This window comes from Doryrhamphus excisus, linkage group LG3, assembly GCF_037039965.1.
Source record: "Doryrhamphus excisus strain RoL-2023G ecotype Guam linkage group LG3, RoL_Dexc_Guam_v1.1, whole genome shotgun sequence".
In the NCBI taxonomy this organism is placed as follows: domain Eukaryota; kingdom Metazoa; phylum Chordata; class Actinopteri; order Syngnathiformes; family Syngnathidae; genus Doryrhamphus; species Doryrhamphus excisus.
The window spans coordinates 13,760,779-13,784,727 of record NC_136359.1 but is presented as its reverse complement, the minus strand read 5'-3'; the positions used below and the strand labels follow the sequence as shown (position 1 = coordinate 13,784,727).

The following is a 23,949-nucleotide window of genomic DNA, read 5'->3' as shown; positions in this document are numbered from 1 at the left end:
TCGAATTTGTATTTTCATAAATATTTGAAAAACTATTTACAATGGGCATTTCTACGTTCTAGTCGCTAGATGGCAGCATTTATCGTTCGAAAAATAAACACACTATAGTATTAAGGATAGCACAAGAAGTATTTAGATTAATAAAGGGATCAATTTATACTAAACAAAACTAGTACATCAGGTGTTGGTTTGAGAGTTGTGATTAACCAAATGCATCATTTCACATATACTTAATTTATGAAATGGACTCACATTGTAGGTGACACATACGGTAGTGGCTTTTCCTCATTTTGGGATTTAGAAGGGGTTGGGGAATCCAACCTGCAAGTCTGTAATCGTTTTGTAGTGACAAAAACGATGAATATGCAGTGCTGCTCAAACAGGTGGTGGAGCATCACTGGGGAGTAACCTCAGTGGCCGGCAGGTGGCGCTTTGAGCTTGTTGGTGTTGTTTTTCTGGCCCAAACACAATGAGATCCCTGCCCCCCATTTATGAATGACTTTTTTCCCACATTTTTGATGCAAAAGTAACAACACCCACCGCACTTTTTTGGGTTCTCTTGCTTATATGTGTAAATGGTGCAAAATGGTGCTTTTCATTGAGTGTTGGGGCATTTGTTTGGGTTATTGTGAAGGTATGCAGTGCAGGTGAAGGATAGGCCCCAGGTGAGGCAAGAGTATTGATGCATTCACACTTATTACTATTTTATTATTTGGTTCGGTTGAAACAAACTCTGGTGTATTTTCTCTGCAAGTATGGTGACCCCTTGAGAGATGGGTCTCAAATGTGAAGTGTAAGCATGCAGCCATTATAAATACATGCAGAATGGCCCTTTTCAAAAGTATATTTTAGAAACTTTTGGTGAAATCTAAGATAGCAAATATACAATAAAATTGAAATGTAGTAAGACTTAATGTCAGTAGTTCAGTTCAAACAGTGAAATTCTGTACATTTACACACACAGTGAAATATTTGAATATTTTTGTATGTAATATTTTCTTTGACTATGGTGCATTGCTAGGGAAAACAAATTCAGTATATTATGTAATTGTCAAACAAAAATGCAAAAACTGAGCCATGGTCTCTATCTGAATTGAATTCCTAATTGATATTCTAATGTATTGAGATGCACTTGTATACGTATACTATAATGTAACAACCAGTCCTTATTTTGTGTACATTTACCATACTAAATGAACACAGCCTACTGTACAAAACAGCTGAGGGAATTGCGTGAGATGTATAAAGAAATAACAACGCAACCATGAAAAACAGTATCCTTTGTGTCATCCTTCAGCTGTTTGTGCAAACTTGTCATCTGCTCTGCTCAAGGCGGAAGGAGGGGGCAGTGCGCGAGGCAGCCTCGGCGCATGCGCACAAACTTGTTTTTCTACATTCGGCTCGCTTAAAGTGAGCTGCTGTGCCAAGCTTCTCCTTGTCTTTGAGCAGAGACCAAGCGGCTGAGAGGCGGACGATAACAGCATCCATTGCTGTTATTCAGCCTTCACGCATCTCAATGCACCGCATGCATACACACACACAAGTGATCGTGCCTACTGCTTCTTGCAAAGCAGGGAGGCAACACTTTTGAGAACTATATCTATGGTGTGTTTTTTTCCTAGAAACACTTTTCTTAAACACTTAGCCTCCGTCAGCTTCCATCATGGTGCTCGGCAAGGTGAAGAGCTTCACGGTGAGCTACGACTGTCTTAATGACAGCAACGTGCCCGTCTTCTCCAGCGGGGACTGCGTCTCAGGGAGGGTAGTCGTCGAAGTCACCGGCGAGATCCGAGTCAAGTCTCTTAAGATCCACGCCAAGGGCTTTGCCAAAGTTCGTTGGACGGAGTCGAGGAACGCCGGTTCCAACACCGCCTATACGCAGAACTACACCGAGGAAGTGGAATATCTCAACCATAAAGACGTTTTAATTGGACACGAAAGAGGTAAGGCTGGCTTCTTTTGGTTCAAGTTTGGGTGAGATAATGCTACTAGTCTGACATGTTAAAAAACGTAATTTTAATGCATTTTTAAGGACTTTAATAGTTAATATCTTCGCAAGGTTGGGTCCGCGTGACAGCCATGGTTACCTGATGGTGTGACAGAATGAATGACACTCTTAGCCTAGCTGGATTTGTCACCGCATTGAAGCGAAAAAACAACAATAAAATACATTTTCGAGGCGAGGTGAAGGTCTTGGAACACGCACCAATATTTCCTCTCCTTTATTGGGCAATTTTGCTGCACATTTATGTTTTAAAATATATTTCTTTGTGGCTTTTCTTAAGTTTCCACCCATTGTTCAAAGCGGTTCAATCCTGTTCAGAAAACTGGATTGCGAGTAGGCGTGTTTACGACACAGACCCCGCCCCCACAATGCCCTGATTGGCTGAAGTGCTCATGTGTGGCCAATGACATCACTAATGCAGATAGTGACTGAAAACAAGTTTAATTGAGCGACGACTGCAGTGTATATAATTGCAAAACGTCACTTTAATCAAATTTATTAAAATAAAAATTTCACTCAAATTAGTATTTGTCATTCAGGCTGCACATGTCTTCCTCTGTTGTTTAACCTGTATAAGTGAATATAAAATAACAGCACTGATCTGGTTGTATTGGGAAAAGCAGTTCAGTCACAAATATTCTGTCGTAAAGTGATGAGTCAACAAGAAAATCCCATATTTGGCTAAATAGACTCTTACTTCAAGTACAAACAAAGTGCAGACCATGGCAACAAAAGCAATGATGTCATGGCATTGCCAGAAGATCATATCACTTCTCGGCATTCTGTCAGATTGCTGTGGAATGCTACAATGTATTAGTTCTAGTTCTATTATTTCTCAACATTATGCATTTTCTACATATTCTTTGTGTACATAAGTGGGATGCTGTTGCAGAATTGAGGTTTAATTCATCAACAATTCACAGTAAAATAATACAGTTCTCATCAAGTGTAGACTATCGTAGCACCAAGTCTGGAGATTTAAATGCTGTAGTAGTTGCACAGAACAGAGCCGTGCAGGCTGCAGTGTCGCACAGTGAATGCGTAATGAATGCATCCGTCTGTGTGCAAGGGGGTGGGGGGCTGTGTAGGAGCTGCTCACACCGGTTTAGGCCGGTCTCCTCCTGCTGCTGCCGTCTGACTGACAGCTCTGCACTTGTTTACCACACTTCTGCTTTGCAGAGGGGAAGGTGGGAGGGAGTGCTGAGCTGGCAGAAGCAGCCTATGCATTGCCTCCTTATGATGTCAAAGGCAAATTATAATTTATTGCACATTTCAGATACTAAAGCTGCACATTATGATTTCTCTTGTTGCTAAGCGGACTGCATGCAGTGCTTTTGCCTGCAGAATCTCTGTCGAAGCATAATTATCAACGTCTACTTCATCTTTCAATACATTCATTATTCACAGGCAGATATTCTAGTAAAATCAATTCTACTCTCTTTTGTCTCCCCCACCCTGTTTTTTTTTGGTATGGCTTTTCAGATGCCTTCATAATGTATCCAGGTATGGTATACATGTGTTTGGAATAGTGTCCGCCTTTTGTTTCAGACGATGACAATTCAGAAGAAGGACTCACCACTATCCATTCAGGAAGACACGAGTATGCATTCAGCCTGGAGCTTCCACAGACGTGAGTGTCTTGACCCTGCAGGACTAACAAAAAAAAATCATTAATAAGTTGCGTCAGTGGAAATCTAACATTTTTTGACATCTTTTTGTCCCATGCAGACCTTTGGCTACCTCTTTCGAAGGGAAGCATGGCAGCGTACGCTATTGGGTCAAGGCAGAACTCCACAGGCCGTGGCTCCTGCCCATCAAGACCAAGAAGGAATTTACAGTCTTTGAGCACATTGACATCAACACTCCATTACTGCTGGTGAGTATGATGAAATAAGTGTGACTCACTCACGACCCAATTTTGTAAAAGTGTGGTGTAACTTTGGGTACTTTGCTGCTTGTTTACTGAAGCAATCCAAATACTTTTGGATTCAGTAATCTGAATTTGGATCTGTTTGTTTGCAGTCACCACAGGCCGGCACAAAGGACAAGACACTTTGCTGTTGGTTCTGCACCTCAGGTCCAATTTCCCTAAGTGCCAAAATTGAAAGGAAGGGATACACCCCAGGTAAGAATGGACCTGACAGTCTTTATACTGTATCATTATACAAGCCATAACTTAAGTAACTTGATTGCATCATTTTTTCTGCAGGAGAGTCAATCCAGATCTTTGCAGAGATCGAGAACTGCTCCTCTCGCATGGTAGTGCCAAAGGCCGCCATTTACCAGACACAGACTTTCTATGCCAAAGGGAAGATGAAGGAAGTCAAGCAGCTGGTGGCCAACCTGAGAGGGGAGTCCCTGTCCTCGGGCAAGACCGAGACCTGGAGTGGAAAAATGCTCAAGATTCCGCCCGTGTCACCCTCCATTCTGGACTGCAGCATCATCAGAGTAGAATATTCCCTCATGGTAAGCACATCATACTCTGAAGATGAGGTTTATGACGATCACACTATTTGGAGTTTTAATACCATTGACAGTGGCTAACCCCCCCCCCCCCCACACACACCACCACCACCACCACCAGTGTTATGGTGGTTTCTTTGGGATTTAAGTGTATCAACGTTGATAAACCCAACCAAAGTGTACTACAGCATGTACTATTTCATGCTAATAATATACAGTTTATATCCACAATTTTATTTTTCACCTTCGAAAACAATGCTTTTTCTTAGTGTTTCTCAAAACAGGTATTAATCAATCGCATATTTAAAGCATTTGTGATGGAATGCTCTGTTTATTTCTAAAAGTACCAAATCATAAACAAAGGTCAAACCTTCTTTTTGTAAATTGTGAGTTCACTGTACTTTTCCTACCTTATTTTGTTTGGCCAGAGAACGAGCCAGCTGACTTGAGCGAGCGTTGCCCAATCCGGTTGAACCCTAGCTTAGCACCAGGTGTTAGCTCCACATGCTGCTAAGTGCATTATCTCAGCGTATCTGTGGCAACACCTGCCTCGAGGGTGCTTATTACTACCCTGCAAACAGCCATACAACATACCTTGCATAAGCATCTGACCTGCAGACCCTGAGTCCTATTGCTGGATTGTATCCCTGAAGGTGTTTTTTAGGTCTTATGTGGTCTCCTTGTGTCTGTCTAGGTGTATGTGGACATACCCGGGGCAATTAACCTTTCCCTGAACCTGCCACTAGTCATCGGAACCATCCCCCTCCATCCTTTCGGCTCACGCACTTCCAGTGTGAGCAGCCAGTGCAGCATGAGCTGGCTGGGTATGGGTCTGCCCGAGAGGCCTGAAGGTAGGCCGCATCTCTATTGCTCCCATGAGATTTTGTGTAACTTATTTGGGAATGCTCTTCTTTTGTAGCTCCTCCAAGCTATGCAGAAATTGTGACAGAAGAGCAGAGGCAGAGCAGTCTGGATGTGCCAGCAGCCCGCGAGGATCTGGATGGGCCTTTGTTTGCCTACATCCATGAGTTCCGCTTCCAGCCGCCTCCTCTCTACTCAGAGGTAAGCATTAGACAAAGCATTTGTACGGAATACGTACTGTTTTTCCGCAAGTAGTGCTCTAACAGACTGAATGGCCCAATTAATTATGTGCCGTAATGGACACAATCACTCACACCACTACCACAGGAACATGCCATTTGTAAAGCGGAAGCATACAGTGGAGTTTTATGAGAAAGCATAGCAGAAGCTGGCAAATGCACCGTGAGCAGGGAGTTGGACAGAAGGATTTAGTCCATATGAGGAAATATGGCATATTTAAAATGTTTCTTCTTCAGAAATAATCTAAATCCACCTATTTTCCCTCTGTTTTCTTGTCTCTAGATCGATCCTAATCCAGATCAAGCCGGCCGTCCAGAAGTCCACAGACCTGATTCCTGTCCATCACGCTGAGGGAGGTCCTAAAAATTCCCCTTGCTGACTCGGGGAACCCAAAGAAACATGCACGCTACATGACTCGACGTTGTTCATTCTTCTCCAAAACGGTGTTGTTGACAACAAGAGAAAGTGGAAGGATCCAACCAACCAATCAAGCAACAAAGACTTGCTCATAAATGCTGAGTTGGGATTGGACAAGTCTGTCCAAGCCTTCCCTCGGTGACACTGAGGGGAAGTCGCTAGTTTGGCGGATGGCTTCCTTCCTGAGGGTGGGGTGTGTAAAAGACAGTTTCCTTCTATATGGTGAGATCCCAGGAATAGTTTGAACCTGTGGCACATATAAGGACACGAGGCTCCACCCATCATGTCCAGACTGCATCGAAACCTCCCAAGATCTTTGACGCTGTGGTCCTCCTCGCTGAGAGCACCACCAAACAGAGCAAAGACTACGTCCTCCTGCCTCATTTTGGGATTTTGTTTTGCACATTTTTGGTTCTTTACTTGACTCGAGTGGCTCTGTTTAACTTGGCTTGGTTTTTCCAGACTGTGCTTTTTGGCAGAACTTTGGAGAGCAGGAGATGCAGGACTGATAAAGACAAAAACGATGCACTGATTTTTTTTTCTCTTATAAGCTGTTTTTTTTTTCTTATGACATTTCCTGAGTGACTTACGACGACTGGACTTTTTTACGACGACATCAAAAAAGACCGCAGCACACTTTTTTGTCTACCTAGAAGCTCTTTTATGATGTTGCCTCCTCTGTTTGGATCCAATATAACTTCCCTTCTTTTGTTTTGTCCAATCATAGATTTATTTTGTGTGTGTGTGTGTGTGTGGAGACAGCTCTAGATTTGGAGCAGGGGTTTTTGCAGGCCACCTTTTGCTACTAGACTAGACTAGAGAGGATTTTTCCTCACTACCGGTGCCTGCAGCCCCTGTTTTCCTAATCTCTTACTTCCCAAAAAGCACTGTTCCATGTGATAAACAGTGTAAGAAATAGTGGAAATATTGCACTGTTTAAAAACAACAAAGATTTCCCATCTGTTTCAAACTTACCAAACTAGATAGAAAAGACCTGCAGATGAGCGAGGCAGCTTTTCTGTAGACACATTCCCCTATTGTCCTGCTGCATCTGCTCTGCTCATCTAAACATTTCTATCAGACCAGTGATGCCAGGATGCTTAAAAAAAACGAGCAAACCGCTTTTTGTGCAGACTGGTCAGAACAAGTAGTGTTAGGTTGACATGAGTACTACATTGGTTTTCTCACTCATTCAACACAATAGACCAGCTGCAGTAAAAATGGGTTTGTCAGGAAATAGGATGTGTAGCACTTTTTTATTTAAAGAAAGAAAAAAAAAGCATCAGATGGTGAAGGTCTGACAAAAAAATGGTACTAATGTTATTTCAGCAAAGCAGTGTTGTGTAGGATATGAATGCATTATTTAATCTTGAAAGATTAGTTTACATGATGTGTGTATGAGATCCACTGGGCAACTAAAATTAAAGCAGGATGCTTCTGACTACAAGTGACAAACTGCGGGTCATTCAAGTGATCTGATCTTTGTGGCCTTGACACAGATAAGACTTTTTTTTTCTGCCTCTATATCCTCTAAACCCTTTTCTTTGACCTGTATGAGTCTTTCCATAGAAAAGGACAAAAAGGGAAAAGTCCCCCAGAGATCGTAATTGTTTTTCTTAAAGTATATTATTTCTTTTCCACTTATAACAGGGCATTGGTGTAGTTTGCCTCTCAGTTTAATAAGCAGGCTGTTGATCAGCCCTCCTCTGAGGAATATTTACGTCATTAACACAGAGGACTAACTGCCTTTTTCCGACATCTTTTTTTCTCTTAATGTCTTGTATTTGTTTTAATGCTCTGTTGCTTCATGATGATGAATAAGCTGACATATTTGCTTCAGGTTGGGCGATTCCACGAGTCCATTGGCTGGAGTAAGTCCAACAAAAACAAGCTAAGAAAAAGCAGGAACTGAAATGTTCAGAGGAAGACTTATGGCAATGACATCTGAAACATTTTAGAAAAGATCATTTTAGAAAACAATGTGCAATATCACTTGCTGAATTTTCTTCATTTTCCATTTCCGTGTTTGTTTGTTTCCTTCCATTAATCACGACGATGTATAGATATTCTATGAATATGCTATGTTCAGAATGATTTCATTTTTTGTCTAGTTATTCTTTTTTTGATTTGAATAAACATTTTGTTCTCAATGACCATTCACTGTTGACTTTTTTGTTGTTGCTTCAATTGACGAAAACATTGTATTACCCAACCAATGACTTAGTTTTGATGTCACATTTGTCAGAAAATTAATTATAAAATAAAACATTACCAATATTGTTACAATATATTTTAATTGTATTAGATATATTTGTATTATATACAGGGCTTAACAAGTGTATGTATGTAAGGTTTATGTACAGCTGACCTAAATTAATTCTGTAATTCATAAACAACAATAGCATTAAAACAAATATAATTTACTCTCATGCAAATTTGTTTTATTTAGGTCAGGGCCTCATTAGAATGAAATCAAACAGGTTGACTTGCTACAGAACTGCATTCCTTCTAATACTAGTAGGACAGCGCCCCTAGAGGCCGTCTGAAGTACTATATGTACAGTAAAAGTATGATCAGTCTTTTGAAAAACAAATTACACACATGCCAGCCATATTCACCTCACATTTGCATTTAGTTTAGATACATTTAATTGTGTTTGCATTTGTCTTTTCTGTTAAAGTTCGAAGGTTACCATAAGGTAAGAAAGAGAAAACAATAGTATTTTAATGCAAGGAGCTTCTCTGTAATTTCATTGACAATAGAAGTGAGTTCATTTACAGTGCAATTGCACTCAAAATTACAATGAATTTATGTGGTGTTCCCATGTTTGTTGAACAGGCCTGTAGTTGCACAACAACATGACGCACAATCAAGAGTGTTTCATAAGACAGGAATCAATTTCAGCCGGCTTTTTACACCAATTGATCCTGCTAATATGTTCGATCATTCCCGAGGGAATGCAGTGCAACATGTCCACACCATGCAGAATAAGCAGTAAGATCTCTGATCTTACTGCAATAAGATCTCTGATCTGAGAAGAATGAAAGTATTTGCTGTTGCGTAACACAACCTGGAAGTTTGATTCCTGTGTGCTGTGGTATGTGACAGAAAAACATTTTAAAAAGGCGTTTCAACTCATCTGTTTCAGTGCTGACTCAGCAGTTTTGTCAGCTCTGTGTCCACTGCGCCCTTTGACTTTTCGGTAGGGGGGGACTTTTTGTGGGGTGTGTGACCCCTGCTGCATTAACGAAAAAGAGGAGGGGATTATTGGGAACATGGAGCACGTATCTTTGTAAAGTGGGCGTGGTCACAGCGTTGCTCGAAAGTGCTGACGCTACACAGGCCTCAGCTGTTTCCTCACACTGGTTAATCCCACTACCCACAAACCATTGCACTGTACTGGATCACCATTGTGACATAATACACACACACAGAGCCATTTTTACACCTTCAATTTGTAAGTTAGTAGAAATTTGCAAATGTGAAATTTGTTTTTGTACACTTTTGTGTACATGCATTCCAGACACACAGGTAATGATGGTGACTTATTCACTTGAATATATTACAGAAATCCCATCTTTATGTATAAATATAATGATCATTTTAGAGAGGGATACTATAGTGATTGTACTATGCAGTGGTGGACTTTTGGTTTTGTCATCATATGTCAGGTACAATTAGTATGGAGCTTAAAATTAGTCATAGATTCTGTACATTTTCTTGTAAAAAAATCACATTATTATAGTGTTCTAATTACAGTTTCACATGCATAAAATAATTCTAAATGCATAAATATGATGAATGAAAGGGCTAAATGAACATTTAACACTACTTTTAACCTGCACTGACTGACTGACTTTGTTGACTGTTCCCAAAGGCACCATGTGGCAGCGAGATCAAACACCACCACCACCACCACCACCTTCCTGTTTTCCCATGACTTATTTCTTGAATTCAATAACCTTCTTTGTCAAAATGCTGGCAATTGCAACTTTCTGTGGCTCCATTTCGAGTTGCTGAGGTGAGAAACACTATTAAATTCAAGAAAGAATTCATCGTCATAGAAAAACAGGAAGACTGTGGTGGTCGATCCCGCTGCCACATCATGTCTTTGGGGACAGTCACATTAAGAATCACATCTTCAGTTTTTTTTGTCAATGTCAAACGATAATTACATAAGATAAGCTATGCCTTTATTCGTCCCTCAGTGGGGAACTTTTTCTTTTTTTACTACAATGTAGCTATACAAGTATTTATATTTATATTGGGCAGGCCTTCATTGTACTGAATGTTGCACAAACAACTGTTGGATGTCCAGTTGGATACACTATGGAAGCTTGCAACCGTGCATTTCTAGACTTTTTTTTTACAGTCAGTGAATTTGACTTATACAATATTTTCCATGTCCACATCCTGAGGGAAGTCACCTATAATGAACCCGTCCGTCATCTCTTACTGAAGACACGCACACAGACACACAGAGAGCAGCTTCAGCAATATATAAAAACAAGACTTTTCTTCCATGGACACAAAGCAAGAGCTACAGATGGAAAAAGAGAAGAGGCGTTGCTAGAGTTTTTCTTTTTTTGCAAAGGCTTTTCTTTCTGATCTGTCTCAGCAGCTGCTTGCTTCCAATTATAAGCAAATGTGCACAAAGAGGAGGGTGAGGCGGCTGCGAGAAGTTATGCTGTTTTTCGACCTTGCCAAGAGGCACAAGTTGTTTACCCTCACTAAGCCGCCTTGGGCAGCCAAGACAAAAGCACTTTAAATAGCACGAAAGACTTTTTAAAATACACTGCAATGACTTCTATCCTATTTGTGTCTACAGTCTGTTAACACTTGCTGACACATTTGCATTTCAGTACCAAAACACTTTATTTATTATAATTTATTATATTAACACTTTTTAAATTATTATCAATCTTGATACATGCATGCAACAGCAGCTGTTGCGCATTGTTAAAATTGTCTTTTATGTTTTGCAGCATTATAATAGTGTTGTTTAAATGACTCTGCACCTTTTAGAACATATTCTTCTTTTTAAATTTGATTTTCATCACATCCAGAGCACATTGAATGTGCTCATCAACACAATCCGTTTTAATCTACACAATTAATCACACTCACATTCATACCTATGGACAATTTGGAGTCACCAATTAACCTAGCATGTTTTTGGAATGTGGGAGGAAACCGGAGTACCCGGAAATAACCCACGCATGCACGGGGAGAACATGCAAACTCCACACAGAGATGGGCGAGGGTGGAATTGAACTCGGGTCTCCTAGCTGTGAGGCCTGCGTGCTAGCCACTCTACCACCTACACACAGTGTTTTGGTAAATTATAGTTGATTTTGTGTTTGTGTGTGCTAATTTAATTTTTACATATGTTTTGATTTTGTAATCCAAAAATATATATTACTAAATAAATTTGTATTTAATCATTCAACATTATAATGTAATTTTACTGCAATTGTTTTTATAATACAGGGTGACACAAAAAACGGGAACATTTTAACAATCCATCATTTTCTATGCTGCTTATCCTCACTAGTTCGGTGGTATGCTGGAGCCTATCCCAGCTTGGGCAAGAGGCAAGGTTGAACTAGTCGCCAGCCAATCACAGGGCACATATAGATACATATAGATACATGCACTCATGTTAGCGCGTTTTTCAGTTAACAACGAAACTTTGCTGAAATTTGGAAAAAGTTGTGCAGAGATCCACGATGCACAAAATAATTAATATTTGTCAGTGTTTGGAGTTGGAATAATTGGATTTATTGTATTTTTCATGGGTAAATTAGCTTTGGTTAGAGTCCGGACTTTGAGTTGGACCTTCTGGAACAGATCAATGATGTTAACCAAGGCACTACTGTATTACAATTTAATTTTCATCTCTTCAGCACTTTACAATATACACTGTTCTGTTGTTTTTCTATGTTTTTCATTTATTTCATTTTAATATGCACTTGGATCCTGTGACGCTATAGCAAGGACGACATAGAAAATGGATGGATGGATGCACATGGATCTATTATTCACTTTTAGGACACTCTAACTCTAACTCTTGGTGATTCTAATCTAAACTTCTAATCTCTAGTCTTTTGACATATGTGCATCAAGAAAAATGAACTTTTCAGAGAAGAAACACTGCCACAAAGTCTTTTCATGAAGTGAATACATTGTTGCTAATTGAAGAGCTTTAAAAATATTCTCAGTGTGGCTTTGCAGCCTGGTTGTGTGGTGGTCCTGAGTTTAGTATGGTGGGACACCTGATAGCTCAGGCTCTCATTGCTATCATGCCAAAGTGCAGGCATGGTCAGAATGCTACTCTAACGTAGACACACACACACACATTTGTAGTTGTGGTAAAAAAAAGTCAAATCCAACCCATTGAAACAGACCTCTAACCTCAAACTTAAAACTATGTTCTAAACTCCCCCATGCACTTATCCTAAAACTTATCACTTATCACTATATCCTAAAAGTCATATCATATTCTCTACATAAGGTTTTACTTTGTGTATAGAAATACAAGGAGCAGAGCATAGATACCCAGCACAGACTATGACGATGTAGAAGGCTTAGAGACACTACATACGTATTATTCATCATTACTCAAATAAAGCAGGGCCCACAGAAGCATGACTGGCTGAGTATGGGGTGGTACAACTTCAACTGGAAGCCATCAAAAACCTTTGGAATGAACGATAACCATACTTGCCAGGAACATCTGACGTCACGAATGGACACACAGTACACACTCCAAAAGATTGTGTCCCATTACTTTTGTTCGTAAAGTGCTTAGTTTGGACTGAGAGATTTAACATTGTGTTTAATATTGTGGTTTTAGAGCTACACTGTATCATACAGAGAGATGTTTCTAATATTACAGTCACATTATATATGGACACGTCTACACCACATATAGCACTGGCGTGCAATAAACCATTTACCGCATTGATGTCTTCCAAATGTTGCACTGTCATTCTATTCAGGGAGTCTGAGGGCCAGAATGGAGAGACAAATTCATTTGTGTTTTGTCACAGACGATTTGGCTGCACTCTAAAGGGGGTGTGGGGTCCGGTCAGTATCTCTTTGCAGCACAAGGAGATCTTTTCGGGAAAGTGTTGCTGAGAATAAATGTGATGCTAATGACAAGCTGTAGTGCAATAAAAGGGAGAAACCCGATGAGCTTTTATGCAACCTCCCTCAAAGCCAAAAGTCCTTGGTCACTCTACGTTGTGTTTAAAAAGGCTTCACATGCCAGAGGAGTGCTGTTTCACTACTCATCAACTAACTTGTTTTTTTTAACCCAGGCTGACTCATGACATATCTCCCCCTTCTCTTCACCCGTCACATTCTCCTGAGTCACAGACCTTCCCCACGCTCTGACCTCCCACCCGTATGGGTTTCACTCGTGAAAAACAACAGGTGCAAAGAGGAGGGACATGGGATTGTGGGTCTGTCTGGTGTCCGAGCTCTCCAGTCATGCCGTGCTGATACCGAACCCGTCTACTTCCAAACATCCAGTCTGCAAGAGGCCGATCTCTAGCTAAACCCTGCCAGCATTTTTTATATACGCATGCACATTTAATACTGTTGCTACCACTCACATATGTAGCTGTCTGTGCCTGAATACATGCACATTCCTTCCATGCACATTACACTCAGGATTATGGTGAAATACTAAAGGGGAACTGCACTTTTTTTTTAGGAATTTTGCCCATCAAAGGCTATTGTACAAAAAGTATGGAATATCATAAAAAATTAAAAAAAAGGTTAAGAAATTGGAGGAAAAAAAAGAATTAATAAGGATATAGTACAAAATGGTAAGACCTTGGTAGGTGCAAACAAGCATTGAAGAACTACTGTTTTGTACAAACTGACGTGTTCTTCTTAGCCTGAAGTCTTTGACTTTTTCTGTCTCTTTTTAACTACATTACAGTAAACCTCCCTGTCTACACACAGTACATAAAGGAATAATTGTGTTATTATGTGGGGATGTTCTTTATATGAGGCCAATGCGTTTAGATGGTTGAAGTGGGCCACTCATCAACACCCTACATGTAATAGGCCACTTCCAAAATAACATGATGACCTTGCACACCATATAAAATGTGACACGCTCCAGGCGTCCGTCTGTTATTTGCTTCACATCAATTGCATTCATTGTGGAGTCCTCTCTGCATTATTATGCATCCATGCTTACTTATCTTTTTTATCCTAAGTTGTGCACCATACCTGATGAGCTTCCAGTAACCAGCATACAGCATAAATATGTCAAAAACCTTTCTACTCGTTTTAATTGGGGCTTAAGTGGTACCGTGGCACAACATTAGTTTGAGTCCTCTTCCTTGACGACAAATAACTTGTCCTCAAATGTGTTGCAAGATAAGCTCATGCTGTCACTTCTCATGTTCCCCAATTTTCCACCCGGCTAAATTGGATTGGAACAGCGGACATTTCCACTCATCCACCTTTGCTCCCTGGGCTGCCTAGACCCCCCACCAACCCCGCCCCTTCTACAAGCTGCTGTCTGCTATGTTGAAAGCAAAGAGATGACCAGGTGGCTATAAAAACTGTGCTGGCTGGTACACACACACACTCAATACTAAGCACATGAATGCACGCAACTCTGTTGTCCAAATTGTTGCCTAGCAGCTGTCTTTGTTGTGTCAATTGTTGGGTCCAGTGACAGTTTATTGAAACTGGACTGACCCACTCCTGTCTGCTCCAGTTCAGTTTCATTTGATTGGCTTTTAGATTCAATTCCCTCCAAAGGGCTGCAATATAGTGAGTATTGCATGTGAGCAATTTGGTATCATCTTGTAGATGTGTTTTTTAGAGCATATTATGAGTCACAGCTGTTTGCGCTGATGCAGTGCATTAATGGAACATGAGAGACATAATAATTTAGTAGGAAATGCTCAACAAGTACGAATAAAAAAGGAATATTTTTTAGTGTCAGTATGTCAGTATTTATGGGAAAAAGTTACATCTTGAGATGGCTATTGTAGAAAAACCTCAAATATTTGTGGGAATTTGTCCAAAGAAAAGAAGAGTTTGGTACAATATTGTCGACCAGTCCAGTCACACCTGAAGTTAGCTGCAATAGACTCCAGCATACCCCGCGACCCTTGTGAGGATCAGTGGCATAGAAAATGGAAGGATGGATGAATAGTACAACATTGTAGCAAATGTTAAGCATTGGGAAGAGAATCATATAAAATGTAACACATTTAGTAGGGAATCATACAAAAAGGTAAGAGGCAACTGTGGAATATTATAAGAATTTAGTAGGATTTTTTTTTAAATCAAAATGTAGTAGTGTATCATACAAACATATTATTTCATAGAATATTGTTGGAAAAGTTGACATTTAGCAGGAAATTATACAACAAGACATTAACTTAATGGAATAGCATTAGAAAAGGTAAGAATCATAAGAACAGAATCGTACAGAAATATATGAATTATATGAATTTAGGAAGAAATTGACAGAAAAGGTAATAATTTACCTGTGATTGGCTGGCAACCCATCCAGGGCGTTCCCTGTCTCCCCCGCAAACTTAGCTGGATTCGGCTGCAGCATAGCCCCGCAAACCTAGTGAGGATAAGAGGCATAGAAAATGGATGGATGAATGGGTAATCATTTGCTAGGATATTCCAGGAAAAGTACTACAATATGTCTCTTGTATGAAGCACACTCTACAAACATGGCAAATCAGTGAAAATTATATTTTGTCACTAGAACGCTACATATGACTGCATTACTTTGTGTGGGCCATAAACTAATACAGTCTCATGAGAACAAGCAGTGCAAATTACAAGAATGTCAAAAATCTCATTATAGAAGATTATAGCAATTATTTGTACAGGGAGATACTTGCATTTGATATGACCCCTAAAATGTTATTTACAGTATAGGAATTACTGCTATTGTACTACAACACATGATTTGGGCCGGTATATTGCAGGATTGCAGTATGTGTGTAGTTGTGTGTGGTTGTTCTCTCTGTCGCACACACACACAGAGTCAATGTAATCTTCTTGGTGGGTCATCATTTTGGAAAGGTCACAAGACTTCCCACTGGTGTTTTTTCAATCTCCCTGCCCCAACTTTTGAAAAGTACTTCTAAGTACTCTGTTAACTGCTATGTGATATAGTAGTATGTGAGATAGAATCCGCTTATGTACAATACATCCTCCTGCCGAGACACTGTGCATACATGATGAAGAGAAGTCTAGTGCCTTGCTCAAGGACACGGTGGTCAAAGCTCAACAATTTAAAAAGTTGTTCTAGTTTCTGCTGGTCCAAAGGGTATCTGCACCAACACAAACTATTTCAGGCTGCAGCAGGGGTTAAAAATATCAACGAGAAGCGTTCACAGCATCAACTTTCCAACACTTGGGTGCATGATGTACACAACGTCTGCAGTCATGCATGCATGGTATGCATTGAAGGCTTGCTCACATATAGCATGGTGCATATGCACATGCACCGAAAAGCTAGAACATCCCCGGATTTGTTTGAACACACATAAAACACACATATTAGCGCATAGGGGACTTACTAGAGTATGTATAGGGGTGATGCCAACCTCCCCCAGAAGGCTGTTTGCTTAGCTTGACACCGCTGCCTTTCACTTTGCTGATTCATACTTCATCCCAGAGTTGATGATGATACGTCAGAGAGGACAACATGTTTCACCCAGAAGCCATTAAAGCAACAACGTGTAATCATTTAACAGCTAATTTTTTGGAGAACCTATACTTTAGTGTCGTAAAATATTGTCAGACCAGCCAGGACAACCCTATTGCTGTGTCACTGCTAACATACGTAATACACTATCATAGAATATCAAGATGTGATATTGGAAACAATTATTCCTTACTGTTGCTTTAACAGGAAAAGCCAGATCTTTATAATGTATTTGGTCGTGTCTGCAGACTTTAACAATTATCTGCTTTCATCCTCCTGCCCTTTGGAGTGAGTGGATGCACTACAGGCAAAAGGTCATGTCATCCATTCACTCTGTCAGCAGCGTCAAATAAAACGGAGGGAATGTTCATCATGCTCTGCAAATTCTGGCACTAACTGCCCCTCCAAAGCACAGACGCCTTTTGTTGAATGGTTTGTTCTTTCGCAGGATTGCACAAAAATGACAACAGTATATCCGGAAGGAGGTATACTGTATAAGGAAGAAGTACAAACCTGGATAGAAATGCAGGTGGCATGTTTTATTTTACTTTTGTTGGATGATTTTATATTATTTTTTTAAATTCTGTTTTAAAAGTCTACAGTTAAAAATGGTTTGGTCCCATGGTCTTACATCATCCTCCATGAACCTGGAAATAGCCTGATAGCTACAGTATATCAAGTGTGTTTTTTATTTTACTATTGGACTCACAATGGCGCCATTCCATTCATCTCAGAAGCAATAATGGCACCGTCCTGTAGTCTTACGTCATCTGTAGAGCAGGAAGTAGCCTGCAAACTAACATAAATAAACAAAACGTAAATAAAGCAGTGTACATTTTTTAAACTAATGTGTCATTTGCAATCCAGCCTGTCCCCCTGCGCCACAATAAAAAATGGTATGGTCCAGTTTGTTAGGCCCCATGAACCAGGTACCATGAACCTGTTAGCTAAAAACAAATGGACAAACACAGATACAACAGTGTTCTTTTCATTTTTGTTTGAAGGATTAACTTTGTCTTATCTAAGTTCAGTTCATAATGGAACCAGTCCTGAATAAAAAAAATTGTAAGCTATCACTATTCAATGTAAATGAAACAGGAAGTAGCCTACTAGCTATCAAAACTAACACAAATAATTGGCTCCACACATTTTTCACTATTGCCTGATAAATTATTCTCACTTTTTACCATTAAAGTCTTGACCTAAGTGTTTCCGTGGTCCAGAATCAAAAATGCTTCTGTTACTACTAATGCTACTAAACTCTTACCTTGCCTCATCCTCCATGAACCAGGAAGTAGTGATGGGAAACTTGATTCCTTTGACTGTTCTTATGAGTCACTCACTGAAGTAAATCGGGTACTTGATTCAATTGAGTCACCCCTCACAGAGCGCATGTGCAGAAATGTGGAACAAGTTATGAAGGGGGTACTCGATTCACTCCGATCACTTGTAACTGAGCGTATGCACAGAAATCTGTGTGAATCGGGTACTCAATCATTCAAAACCCATCACAGAGGGCATGGGCACAAAGTTCCGTCACCGCCCCCGATTTGTCCTGCATGAAGTCACGCTCTGACAAGTTGCCCGATTTCCTTCTTTTATGTAGCTTGCGATAGATGGGGGAAGTAAACGAGTTAACAGAGACGAGTACCTGTGAGTCCCGATTCAGTGAAACACTTGTGAGTTTTGAACGACTCGTTCAATACTCGTACATAAGATACAGAGATCGCGCTCTTGGAGTGACGCTGTTGTTTCAAATTAAAACATGGTGGGATCACCTCAATTAACCTTCGGTTGCCTTTTTTGCATTTTTTAATGGCCCATCCCATAAAAAAGCTTTGACTGCGAGGCTTATTTTCTTACATGCATTATCATGGTAAGAATAGATGATCATCCTATTTCACTCACCCCCACAAACCTATTCATTGTAACCAAATATGATATTATCTGTGTTACAGACACCAGGATACCAACATACATTCACTGACCACAAAATGAGGTACACCTGCACTATCCGCCATTTATTCATTCACGCCTCAATTTTCTAAGCCACTTGCCCTCACTAGGATCTCAGGGGTATGCTGGAGCCTATCCCAGCTGACTACACCCTGGATGGGTCAACAGCATTTCACCAGAACCTTTTTTTTAAACAATAGATATAGGATTAATTGTAATTTTTAAAGATGATTAAGGCCTTAATTGATTAACTGTCTTTATAAACATATTTCATGAACATGTGCGTCCTTATCAAAAATCTGACGGATTGAGATTAAACTAATTGTGTAACTGTAATAAAACACAACAACATTGCACATGCTGCATCTTACAAGTTGTCTGCAGGCATTTATTACAACATCAATCAGCACATTTTCAAATGAAGTGAAGACAACTATCTTGATGAGGTATGTTCAAAGTGTTCCGCAACCCTCCCCTCAGAGTCAGCAATAATCGTAATTCATATCTTGCTCAAAGGTTTTGCTGACTCTCTGGTAGCTCTCATTTGTTGTTTGTCAATGTACACTCGTCAAAATGATTACCAGTCTGTATTCTTTGGTGTTGTCACCCCCCAGGAGTAACTCTTTGGTGAAATGTTCTGGGGGTTAATGATGTAAAATGCATATGTCTGTGTGTTACCTCAATAAGATGGTATTCTTATGAATTTACAGTAGATGTCCAGTCCAGTCTCACTCAATATCAGCTGTGATAGACTCCAGTTTACCCAGAATATAATAATTATAACATGAATGAACACATGAATGAAAGTAGAAATTGATAAAATCTTTCACCTCTTTTGCCTTCAGAAATGAGAATGTGGTCATGAGCAGAAGGATGGTAAAAAAATATGTTCCAGTATTTGTCTGCTCTCTGCCTATCCGCGCCATCTACATGCTGCATCTATGATGAAAGAACAACCACAACATACAATAAGTGCAAATTTATTGCACTCTTTGTTACGAAGTACAGAAAAAGTCAGCTCACTAGCAGGACAGGGAAAAGTAAAGTGAGAGATGAAATTACATGAAATGTACATTGGTGTATTATCTGCATTGTTCTTGCCTCAAGTGGAACCACATTGTGGACTTAACCTCTTACCCCATGCAGGCTCACTTACATAATCATGGTGGAAAGCAGTACCCAGCCTCTCCTGTACGCAAAACAACTTAAAACAGCAGAATTCACAGGGCATTACATAATAAAACTCAACACAGCCCAATTTAAAATAGACAGAATATTATTTATTAACATTGTTTAGTAGTTTGCTACAAAAAATCCCAAAATACACTCACTTTTAATTTACTAAAACATTTGGATATTGAAGTTCATACATCCATATAAAAACTGTAAAAATGATATCAAAGCACTATATGAAAATGTACTATTCCACAAAAAAACAACAATATTTTAGTGCAAACAAATGTCATGGTATAAAAATACTGTCTTGTACTAAGTAAGGTTATAGGTGTGTGTCAGCGATGGGGATCCTTCTGAGCTCCACGATCTGGGAGCTGCTTACACTCCCGCCATCGTGGCTGCCCGGGATGGACTCATTGTCGCTCACGTTAAGGCCACTCCCTAAAACACAAATATTGTAAAAAATATTTTTGTCAAACACAGCATAATTACAGCAACAGCTACTCTCATTCTCAGTTTATCCTCTTAATACATTACAAACACGAATTAAACAGACTCAAAGTCAATATTGTATTTTTACATGAAAAGAAAATGAATTAACGTAAAAAAGAAATAAACATTAGGAATGACTGTTTGTCCATATACAGTGAAGAAAATAAGTATTTGAACACCCTGCTATTTTGCTATTTCTCCCACTTAGAAATCATGGAGGGGTCTGAAATTTTCATCGTAGGTGCATGTCCACTGTGAGAGAGATAAACTAAAAAGAAAAATCCAGAAATCCCAATGCATGATTTTTTTAACAATTTATTTGTGTGATACAGCTGCTAATAAGTATTTGAACACCTGAGAAAATGAATGTTAATATTTGGTACAGTAGCCTTTGTTTGCTATTACAGAGGTCAAACGTTTCCTGTAGTTTTTCACCAGGTTTGCACACACTGCAGGAGGGATCTTGGCCCACTCCTCCACACAGATCTTCTCTAGATCAGTCAGGTTTCTGGGCTGTCGCTGAGAAACACGGAGTTTGAGCTCCCTCCAAAGATTTTCGATTGGGTTCAGGTCTGGAGACTGGCTGGGCCATGCTAGAACCTTGATATGCTTCTTACGGAGCCACTCCTTGGTTTTCCTGGCTGTGTGCTTCGGGTCGTTGTCGTGTTGGAAGACCCAGCCACGACCCATCTTCAATGCTCTGACAGAGGGAAGGAGGTTGTTCCCCAAAATCTCACAATACACGGCCCCAGTCATCCTCTCTTTAATGCAGTGCACTCGTCCTGTCCCATGTGCAGAAAAACACCCCCAAAGCATGATGCTACCACCCCCATGCTTCACAGTAGGGATGGTGTTCTTCGGATTGTACTCTTCATTCTTCTTCCTCCAAACACGCTTATTGGAATTATGACCAAAAAGTTCTATTTTGGTCTCATCTGACCATAAAACTTTCTCCCATGACTCCTCTGTATCATCCAAATGGTCATATGCAAACTTAAGACGGGCCTTGACATGTGCTGGTTTAAGCAGGGGAACCTTTCGTGCCATGCATGATTTCACATCATGACGTCTTAGTGTATTACCTACAGTAACCTTGGAAACGGTGGTCCCAGCTCTTTTCAGGTCATTGACCAAGTCCTGTCGTGTAGTTCTGGGCTGATTCCTCACCTTTCTTAGAATCATTGAGACCCCACGAGGTGATATCTTGCATGGGGCTCCACTCCGATTGAGATTGACCGTCATGTTTAGCTTCTTCCATTTTCTAATGATAGCTCCAACAGTGGACCTTTTTTCACCAAGCTGCTTGGTAATTGCTCCGTAGCCCTTTCCAGCCTTGTGGAGGTGTACAATTTTGTCTCTGGTGTCTTTGGACAGCTCTTTGGTCTTCGCCATGTTACAAGTTAAAGTCTTACTGATTGTATGGGGTGGACAGGTGTCTTTATGCAGCTAACGACCTCAAACAGGTGCATCTGATTCAGGATGATACATGGAGTGCAGGTGGACTTCTAATGGGCAGACTAACAGGTCTTTCAGGGTCAGAATTCTAGATGATACACAGGTGTTCAAATACTTATTTGCAGCTGTATCACACAAATAAATTGTTAAAAAATCATGCATTGTGATTTCTGGATTTTTCTTTTTAGTTTATCTCTCTCACAGTGGACATGCACCTACGATGAAAATTTCAGACCCCTCCATGATTTCTAAGTGGGAGAAATAGCAAAATAGCAGGGTGTTCAAATACTTATTTTCTTCACTGTATGCCCTGCGAGGCTGGTGACCAGTCCATGCTGTTTAATATTGTGTACAGTCATCCCTCATTTACTGCGGTTATTTACTTCCAGACCTGACCACAACAAGTGAATTTAAGTGGGATTGAAAATTAATAAATGGAATATGTTTGTAGTTAGAGCATAGAAACCCGTTTAGGACTTTGTAAATATGATTTTTACCATGATTAGAGCAATGTAGACATGTCGTAACACCCCTATAGTTACATTTATACTTCTGTTATTCATTGAGCACATTGCTCAACTGTAATTTATAGGCTATATATGGGATCACTGCAGGAACGCAAGAGACAGCTGCCACTTTAAACATAGGACTCATTAGCCTCCAATGTATTTACTGTATAAGCTGAAGAAAGGGCTTCAAAAGTTGTAGGGAATTAAGAATATGTGTAACTCACACCCCGCCTCAGTTTTATACTGTACTTCTTTTACGATGTGTCACTAAAGAGAACACCTTACAAACAAGGCCGGTTAGCTCAGTTGGTTAGAGCGTGGTGCTAATAACGCCAAGGTCGCGGGTTCGATCCCCGTACGGGCCACTTGTGTCTTATTGCACCGGGAGTAGATGTATTGACTGCTCAGGTAAGACACTTAGGAACACACAGTAATTAACGTAAGCGGCAGGCAAAACAAATTGTTAGATGTTCTGCAAAAAATGAAAAATAACCATTACCAAAGAACATATACTGCAAATGTAATATTTCCAGACGGATTATGGCAATAGTTGAATTATTTTTAAGGAGCGTAAAATAAAAAAGTGTGGCTCTGAACTGAAATATGATAACAGATTCAATTTTCATTTTATGAAGGCAGGCTGTGGTATGTCATTACAAACAGTCTCCACGCTATCTTTGTAGTTTTTTTTTTTTTTTTTACGATGACACCTTTAAAAGTCCACCACGAAATGCTGAACTTCATACAGCTTCAGGACAAAGTCTGATGTTACATAAACATAAATAAATGTTCTCAATCAAGGAAGAACACAGGTAATTGTCCGTAAAGTAGATAAAGAAGCATGACATAAGATTTTTAGAGTTATGAGTGACACCTTCAGGCGCCACGCTGCGTGTCAGAGTGCTCTTTCACACGTGAATGATCAGCCCTCAGCTCTTACGACACTGTGCAATGAGACGAGACGAGAGTTTAATGGTTGACGAGCAAATGAAGGGTGTGAAGAGCCTCATTACTCTGCTGCTTCCTGACCTCGCCTGCTTATGTAATTCTGATTACACAATTATCTTTACAGCTGACTGCTTTATACTCTGTTGGGCTTGAAGCAGGTTAGAAGTTCAGTGTGACATGTGAGGGGGAGGAAGTCAAAGGACACCAGGGGAGGTGTCACTGTGAGCCAGACTGACGGGTATGTAAAAATGGTATACAGTGGAAAACCCAATAGTTGAACACCTCTGACATCATACAATTTGGATGATATCATCCATAATTTCAGCTCCGTGATAAGGATGAACAGGGTTGTTGTTTTTTATGGCAACACAGAAGAGTGGGATTCAGAAAGAAACATTGTGAGAATGACTGTACAAACACAACGGAATCTGCTGTAACTCCACTTAGCTTGTAAAATTAGTAAAAGTTTCCTGACAGGGGCAGTTTTATCCATAAAAATCATTGTGAGTTTAAATGATTGTTTGTCTATATGGCTGGTGACCACTCCAGGGTGTACCCCGCCTCTCTTCCAAAGACAGCTGGGATAGGCTCCAGCACACCCGCAACCCTTATGAGGATGAATGGATAGATGGGACTCCTCCACTCTTGCACAGTGCAAGACTAGAATGCGAAATCTAAAAATACATATTTTAAATTAAGGCTTGTGTTAACGTAAACAC

At 40.1% G+C, this 23,949-nt stretch overlaps 2 protein-coding genes and 1 non-coding gene across 5 annotated transcripts in view; 2 read left to right on the top strand and 1 right to left on the bottom strand.

The window, feature by feature from the left end:
* Window positions 1-1,424: 1,424 nt before the first annotated feature.
* On the top strand, window positions 1,425-6,968 carry arrdc3a (arrestin domain containing 3a). The gene is made up of 8 exons (XM_058071207.2): window positions 1,425-1,943; window positions 3,554-3,635; window positions 3,734-3,881; window positions 4,028-4,130; window positions 4,215-4,471; window positions 5,163-5,319; window positions 5,388-5,530; window positions 5,852-6,968. The coding sequence occupies exons 1-8, from the start codon at window positions 1,664-1,666 to the stop codon at window positions 5,918-5,920; spliced, it is 1,239 nt and encodes a 412-aa protein (XP_057927190.1). The 5' UTR covers window positions 1,425-1,663; the 3' UTR covers window positions 5,921-6,968.
* A 12,129-nt stretch (window positions 6,969-19,097) lies between these two features.
* adgrv1 (adhesion G protein-coupled receptor V1) overlaps window positions 19,098-23,949 on the bottom strand; it is an 80,753-nt gene continuing 75,901 nt past the window's right edge. For all 3 annotated transcript variants that reach the window (XM_058071120.2, XM_058071121.2, XM_058071122.2), the window contains one exon: window positions 19,098-20,267. In XM_058071120.2, coding sequence (XP_057927103.2) covers window positions 20,149-20,267 — 119 coding nt within the window. In that variant the 3' untranslated portion in view covers window positions 19,098-20,148. The remainder of the gene's footprint in view (window positions 20,268-23,949) is intronic.
* On the top strand, window positions 22,574-22,647 carry trnai-aau (transfer RNA isoleucine (anticodon AAU)). The gene has a single exon. It is a non-coding gene; the product is annotated as a tRNA-Ile (tRNA).